This window comes from Piliocolobus tephrosceles, unplaced genomic scaffold (assembly GCF_002776525.5).
Source record: "Piliocolobus tephrosceles isolate RC106 unplaced genomic scaffold, ASM277652v3 unscaffolded_43455, whole genome shotgun sequence".
Classification (NCBI taxonomy): domain Eukaryota; kingdom Metazoa; phylum Chordata; class Mammalia; order Primates; family Cercopithecidae; genus Piliocolobus; species Piliocolobus tephrosceles.
Genome location: NW_022328149.1, coordinates 1 through 8,059, shown reverse-complemented (window position 1 = coordinate 8,059; position 8,059 = coordinate 1). Strand labels below are relative to the sequence as shown.

Sequence of the window (8,059 nt, the reverse complement as noted above, 5' to 3'; positions counted from 1 at the left end):
TCTGAGTGCCCGGCCTGTAGCTGTGTGGGTGTCCGAGCGCCCGGCCCATGGCGTTCCCACACTCACCGAGTGGGCCACATCTTCCAGGGTGGCAGAGAAGGACTCGATGAGGCCGTGCGGCAGCTGGGAGAGGAAGCCGATGGTGTCCACGTACAGGACGGTCATGCGTGAGGGCAGCGCGCCCGCGTGGGCCGTGACGTCCAGCGTGGCAAACAGCTGGTCCCGCGGCTGGATGGCGGCGTCGCCCGTCAGCGCCTTGATCAGCGTGGTCTTTCCTAGGAGGGCGTGGAGGTCAGGGAGCCACAGAGACCCTCGTGTCCCAACCCCTGGCGCGGCACCCAGGCCCTCCGAATGCAGACCACGGCACCCTCCTGGGTGGCCGCACCCCGGGCTACACAGTCCCCGAGCCCCTCGGGCACCCCCGGGCTGGACACGACGCGCGGGACGAAGCCACCGTCACTGCTCTCAGGCCGATGCAGCAGGGCCGCTGTGTGGACACAGGGGAGCTGGTGCTGTAGACGGTGTGTGTGAGAAGGTGTGGATGGGAGTGGGATCGTCTGTGTAGATCTGGCAATGGCGTAGATGGTGGGATGGTAGAGAGGGGGTGGTGGTGCTGCTGTGGCTGGGAGGACGGTGTAGACGGAAGGGAGGTGATGGTGTAGACAGGTGGACTGTGTACATGGGGTGGTGGTATAGACGGGGCAGTGGTGATGGTGTTAATGGGAGGATGGTGTAGACGAAGGGAATGCTGTGGTGTAGACGGGTGGATTGTGTAGAAGGGACGGTGGTATAGATGGGGCAGGGGTGATGGTGCAGACAGGAGGACAGTGTAAAGAGAGGGGAGGTGATGGTGTAGACAGGAGGACGGTGTAGATGAAGGGAACGCTGTGGTGTAGATGGGTGGACTGTGTAGACGGGGTGGTGGTATAGACGGGGCAGCGGTGATGGTGTAGACAGGAGGATGGTGTAGACACGGGAGGTGATGGTGTAGACAGGAGGACGGTGTAGACGAGGGGACGCTGTGGTGTAGAACAGGTAGACTGTAGACGGGGTGGTGGTATAGACGGGGTAGTGGTGACTGTATAGACAGGAGGACGGTGTAGACGGAGGGAAGCTTGTGATGTGGACGGGGTGGTAATGCTCTGGATAGGAGGACGGGGTAGACGGCGTCCTCACCATGGCCCTGCTGTACCCCACCAGAGAGACCACGGGGAGCCCCTCTCCCGGGTAAGTTCTCGCCGCAGCTGGTGCACCCCACACGGACACTAGGGGAACCCCTTCCCTGGGCCAGTCCTCCCTGCGGGGCTCACCGCAGTTGGTGTACCCCACCACGGAGACCACGGGGAACTCCCGCCTCGTCCGCTGCTGCCGGAGGAGGTGCCTCTTCTTACGAAGCCTGTCCAGGGCCTTCTGGATCTTGGCCTCCTTCTCTCTCAGGAGACGCTGCTGCACCTGCATGAAGGACTCTCCTAAAAGCAGCCAAGACGGGGAGGCGGTGAGCCACGCAAGAGCAGGGGGTGCCACCGAGGGTCTGTGAGGGCCCGGGGCCTGCTCCTGCTCCGGCATCTGGGGGCCCGGCTGCCTTCCCCAGCAGCGGCCCTGACGCAGCCCCGTTCCATGAGAAAGGCTTGTGCTCGGCGGACGGGATCTCGCCTCTGGGCATCCACCCTGTGAGGTCGACGAGGGCTTCCCATACTCGGGGAGAAAGGAAAGGCCTGAGCGCTACAGAGGCCTCCGACCGGGGCCCGGCCCGGGACGTCACTGGGAGCGGGGCTCAGGGACGCCCCTTCCACATCCGAAGTCCCAGAACCTGGGAATGGGACCTGATTTGGAAATATGCTCTTTGTGGGATCTCAAGATACCGTCCTAGGTTAGGGTGGGCCCTAAGGCAAAGACCTGTGTCCTTCTAAGAGGCAGAGACTGGAGTGATGCGGCCACAAGCCCAGGGACGCCGGGAGCCCCCAGGAGCTGGGAGAGGCAGGAGGGAGCCTCCCCTAGAGCCTCCAAAGGGAAGTGAATACAATTGTAGTGGATCGAACTGTGGTTCTCCTAAAAGCTCTGTCCACATCCTAATTCCCAGAACCAGTGAATGGGACCTTATTTGGAAATAGGGTGTTGGTCCTAAGTGAAGGATCTAGAAATGAGATGATCCTGGATTAGGGTGGGCCATAAATGCAATGACAGGTGTCCTCAGAGACAGAAGAGGAGACGCAGACACAGAGGATGAGGCCACGTGGAGATGGAGGCAGAGACTGTAGTGATGCGGCCACAAGCCCAGAGACGCCGGGAGCCCCCATCAGCTGGAAGAGGCAGAAGGGAGCCTCCCCTAGAGCCTCCAGAGGGAACTGGATACAATTGTAGTGGATGGAACTGTGGTTCTCCCAAAAGCTCTGTCCACATCCTAATTGCCAGAACTGGTGAATGGGACCTTATTTGGAAATAGGGTGTTGGTCCTAAGAGAAGGATCCAGAGATTAGATGATCCTGGATTATGGCAGGTCATAAATGCAATGACAGGTGTCCTTCTAAGAGACAGAAGAGGAGACACAGACACAGAGGAGGAGGCCACAGGGAGATAGAGGCAGAGACGAGTGATGCGGCCACAAGCCCAGGGACGCCGGGAGCCCCCAGCAGCTGGGAGAGGCAGGAAGGATCCTCCCCTAGAGCCTCCAGAGGGAACTGGATACAATTGTAGTGGATGGAACCGTGGTTCTCCTAAAAGCTCTGTCCACACCTAATTCCCAGAACCGGTGAATGGGACCTTATTCGGAAATAGGGTGTTGGTCCTAAGTGAAGGATCTAGAAATGAGATGATCCTGGATTAGGATGGGCCATAAATGCAATCACAAGTGTCCTTGTAAGAGATAGAAGAGGAAATACAGACACAGAGGAGGAGGCCACATTTAGATGGAGGCAGAGACTGGAGTGATGTGGCCACAAGCCCAGAGACGCCGGGAGCCCCCAGGAGCTGGGAGAGGTGGAAGGAGCCTCTGGAGGGAGTGCAGCCCTGTCCTCACCTTAGATCTCAGACTTTTGGTCTCCAGGATGGGAGAGCGTAGATTTCTGCTGTTTAAATCCCCGGTTTGTGACTCCCTGTTTGGGCAAAAACCTCAAAGAACCACTGTCATCTCCTATCTCCTCAAATGCTACCAGGAGACGAGCCCCCAGCTGGCCCCCACCCTGTCGGCATCTTCCAGGGCTGAGGGTGGCTGCCGCGGACGACCGCATTCCCAGGACACCGTGGGACGCGGCCCGAGTTACCTGACCCCATGATGTAGCGCGAGCCGGCTCCCCGGTGCAGGTGGGCGACGTCCCGTTTCAGGTTCGACCTGGCATGGGAACAGGAGTGCCTCGCTCTCTGCAGACGCTGTCTCCCTCCCAGCGGAGGTCGAGGCCAAGGTGAAGGGGGCACTGAGCTGGGGTCTCTGGGCAGAAGGGAGGAGCTGGCGCTGGGGCCCCCACTCTGCGTGTAGCTCAGACACTGTGAGTAACTTGTGTCCCAGGCCGAGGGGACCTACCTCGCGGGGAGCTGGGGGTGGGCGGTCGGGGAAAACGAGCCCATCAGGCCTTGAAGACAGTGACCCCACGGCACTTTTCTTTTTTTTGAGACGGAGTCTCGCTCTGTCGCCCAGGCTGGAGTGCAGGGGCATGATCTCGGCTCACTGCAAGCTCCGCCTCCCGGGTTCCCGCCATTCTCCTGCCTCAGCCTCCCAAGTAGCTGGGACGACAGGTGCCCGCTGCCACGCCTGGCTCATTTTTTGTATTTTTAATAGAGACGGGGTTTCACCGTGTTAGCCAGGATGGTCTTGATCTCCTGACCTCGTGATCCGCCCGCCTCGGCCTCCCAAAGTGCTGGGATGACAGGCGTGAGCCGCCGCGCCCAGTCCCCCACGATGCGTTTCTTCCTCACGTACCCCCAGAACGACCTACAGGTGAGTACAGAACGGAGGGGCCCGGGTACCCCATCACGATACCTGTGCAGCGGGATCTCCGCCAGGGCCACCTGAAGCCGGGCCTCCTTCGTGCGGGCGTTGCACCGGAAAATGTGCAGGACGACTGTGAAGCGGTCAAACACCTCCACGCCCCAGGCAGCTTCCAGTTCTTTCTACAAAAGGATAGAGCAACTGAGAAGCCACAGGGGAAGGCCAGGCGCTGGTGGCCAACCTGAGAGGAAGGAGGACGGCTGTCATGCCTTAACCCCACCGTGTCCCCATCTGTCCCCCGCCTGGCGGGACACTGTGGCGTCCACTCTTTCATCACGGGGAATACGGGGACAAACATAGCAAGCCACGTTCTGTGGTACCTTGGTCGGGGCTGCCATCCTCTCCACGTTCAGGAAGACGCACGTGATGTCTGGAGACCCTCGGATCTTTTCTACCAGAAAGGGGGGGTCCCGTCAGAGGCTGGCCGTCCAGGTCCCTAGACTGCGGGACGAGCCCACGATGCCCTTTGGAGTGCCCAAGTCACAGGCGTCCCCGACTTCCTGAGCACGAGACCCAGGATCCAGGAAGTCGGTGTGGGAGAGGGTGTGTCTCTAGGGGTGTGTGCCTTACACACATACACATGCAGACGGTGAAGACATCCCGGCAGGGACACACGCACACAGTAAAGACATCCCGGCCAGGACACACACACATCCACACACAGTCAACACATCCCAACAGGGACAGACACTGACATGCACAGACACACAGATAAACACACACACAGAGACACACACAGACACACACACGGTAAACACATCCCAACAGGGACAGACACAGACATGCACAGACACACAGATAAACACAGACACACACACACACAGTAAACACATCCCAACAGGGACAGACACAGACACACATGCAGAGACACACACACAGAGACACACACACAAAGACACACACAGTAAACACATCCCAACCAGGACAGACACTGACACACACAGACACACACACAGACACACACAGTAAACACATCCCGGCCAGGACACACACACACAGTAAACACATCCCAACAGGGACAGACACAGACACACATGCAGAGACAGACACACACACAGTAAACACATCCCAACAGAGACGGACACACACAGACACGTACACAGAGACACACGCAGTAAACACATTCTGACGGACACACACACACGGTGAGCACGTTCTGACAAGGACACACAGACACACACATGCACGGTGGACACAGCCGGTGGAACACATAGACATAGACACACACACACAGTGTGACACATCCCAACAGGGACACACACAGATACATGCACAGTGGACACATCCCAGTGTGGACAGACACACGGATGGTGAACACATTCTGGTGCGACACACACAGAGACGTGTGAACACATCCCGGCCGGGATGACATGCATCTGAGTCAGGCACGGAAGCGGACCTCCATCTTGGCAAGAGACCCAGGGAAGCCGACCCCCCACCTCGGCAAGTAAGTAGCGTCTTCCCCACTCTGCATTGTAAGCCAGATGGTCAAAAACCTGGGAAGCGCAAGGATCCTGTGCAGGACCCCAGCCTCAGAGACTGCACGGGGGCCACCCAGAAGGAGGATTTGGCTGGAGGCTGCAGGGGCAGGTGGGGTTACAGCCAATCCACTGCCCACCCTGTTTGTTGGACTCTAAAAACTGCCCCGACCTAACCTTGACCAGTTTAAATCTCTCCAGGGCCGGGTGTGAGTCTCGACACAGGTGCAGCCTCAGCGTCCTCCGACTCCTACTGGTGTGTGCTCCCAGCTCACCTGGGCACCCCAAGCGGCCGTTTCCCCTCTGGCCCAGCGAGACCCCCGACCTTCAGTCTGTCTGGGTCGAATGTTCTCGGCAGCAGCGGACAGGAAAGGAGGTTTGGGAAAGGAGCAGGTCTGCACGGACCCACCTGTCAGATGTTGGAAGTTTCCTTTGCCGAAGACGAGCTTCCTGTCCGGTGATTTGGTGGATACGACCATTGTCTGCACCACAGACCAGCCGTCCAGCGTGTGCACCAGTGCTGTGGCCTCCGCCACCTGCCACTCGGCTGCGGGGACACAAAGACCACCCTGAGAGATGCTTCCCTTCGGGGTAGGCCCGGGGCCCCCATCCACACCCGCCCAGGGAGGCCTCCTCCTGTCCTTGAGACAATGGCCCCTGAGAACGCACCCCCAGCCGGCGTTTGTCCCCAGATATGACTCCGTGCCCCGTAGGTCCTCTAAGTAGGAATCTGACGGGGGAAGGACGCCGGAGCCACAGCGGGACATGAGGGCGACCCTGCCTTACGTGGAATTTGGGCTCCTGGAGGGCGCAGCAGGGAACCGGGGAGCTGGGGGTGCTCAGGGATTACTGAGGCACCACGGGCAGGTTTTGGGAGGAGAGAGGCAAGAGGTCTGCGCGCTGTTCTGAGCACTTTGGGGCTTCCGCTGTTCCAAGGATTGACCATTTTGGAAAACTCCCGTAAAGGAAAACCATTCATCGACTACAGGGACTTCCAAGGGAAAAAAAATCAACGTTTTTGAGACTCTGGCACACGCAGCGACTTACTCATTTGCATTTCCTCCTGGGGAGGTGGGGGGGGACTGGACACGGATTGGTCCCCTGGACACCTTCCCTCCCCTGACTCCAAACACACCGTGCCTACCTCTAACCCGGGGCAAGAGAAACGGGGGTCCTATCAGCGAGAACCACCCCACCCCACGCCACCCATGGGCTCCATCCAACGGGCTCGACCCCACCCCACAAGCTCCTTCCCACCCCACGTGCTCCTCCCCACAGGCCCCTCCCCCTGAAGCCCCGCCCATGCACCTCCACCTATGACAGCCTCCCCAGAGCCCCGCCCCTGAATCGCCACCTATGAGACCCTCCCCTCAGAGCCCCGCCCCCAGATCTGCAGCTCCCGTTTTTCTCTTGGAAGCCCCGTCGCGGTCACCTCGCGTCATCTGCGGCTTCCCCGGGCCCCACTTGACGTCAGGGTGAACCAGACACACGCGCTGGGTCCCCGCCGGCAGCAGAGGCTCTCCCTGCAGCAGCTCCTCCTCCGCGTTCTCGTCGGCATCTTCCGGCTCCTCCTTGTCGTCTTCCGCGCGGCTTCGACCGCCGTCCGCCCGCAGACCCCGCCCTCCGCCCCATAACCCCTCCAGATTCCCGGGGCCCCTGCGGCCGGCAGCGGCGAGCGCGCGCACAGGACAGGACGGCGCTGCTGCCCTCGGAGCCGGGAGGCCGCGGCCCACGCGGGAGAGCCGCAGTCCCGGGCGTACGGCGGCCCGCAGGGCCCACATGGCGCGTCGGGCGGCTGAGCAGTGGGGCGGGGCTGCCCACAGGCCGATCCTCGTCACGTGCTCGTGATTGGCGTGCGGCTGGGGCGGGCTCACCAGCGCCTCTCCTCGGCAGAGGGCGTGCTCCTCATTGGTCGTCCCTCGTCACGTGCTGGTGATTGGCGTGCGGCCGGGGCGGGCTCCTCAGGGCCACGCCCCAGCACAAGGCGTGCTCCTCATTGGTCATCCTGTGTCACGTGCTGGTGATTGGCGTGCGGCCGGGGCGGGCTCCCCAGCGCCACCCCCCGGTACAGGGCATGTTCCTCATTGGTCATCCCGCGTCACGTGCTGTGGTTGGCGCACAGTCGGGGTGGGCTCCGCAGCACGGGCGGGCTCCTCATTGGTCGACCCGCGTCATGTGCTGGTGATTGGCACGCGCCGCGGGCAGGGGAGGCGGGGCCGGGCCGCTTCTCATTAGGCGTGGGCAGCTCCTGGCGGACCCGGGCCCTGATGCAGCCGCCGGCCGTGTAGCCGCCAAGACCCCGAGCCCCGGCGGCGTTGCCCTCACCCACCTCGTTCTCGCTCCCGTCCTACCCCGTTCCGCGTTGGGTAGAGTCCAAGTCTCATTGCGAGGGTGCGGAACGCCGCCTCGGGGGCTTGACTTCAATCCCCGGGCATCCAGAACGCCGCCCCGGGGTCCCCACGTCTGCCTTGGGGCCTCGAGTCCAGCCCTGGGGGTCCCGGACACCGACCAGGGATCTCTACGTGTGCTCTGGAGCCTGGAGTGCCGCCGTGGGGGTCCTGGAAGCCGCCCAGGAGTCCCCATGTCTGCCCTGGGGGCA

At 61.3% G+C, this 8,059-nt stretch overlaps 1 protein-coding gene across 1 annotated transcript; it reads right to left on the bottom strand.

Moving 5' to 3' along the window:
- Positions 1 to 60: 60 nt before the first annotated feature.
- On the bottom strand, positions 61 to 7,303 carry LOC113224054 (putative GTP-binding protein 6; the record flags this gene model as incomplete). Its single annotated transcript, XM_026453336.1, has 7 exons — positions 6,893 to 7,303; positions 5,870 to 6,007; positions 4,303 to 4,373; positions 3,974 to 4,104; positions 3,261 to 3,328; positions 1,311 to 1,469; positions 61 to 275 (listed from the first exon to the last, which is right to left on the bottom strand). Coding segments are annotated over exons 1-7 (1,131 nt in total), but the record flags the coding sequence as incomplete, so codon positions are not given.
- Positions 7,304 to 8,059: the final 756 nt, after the last annotated feature.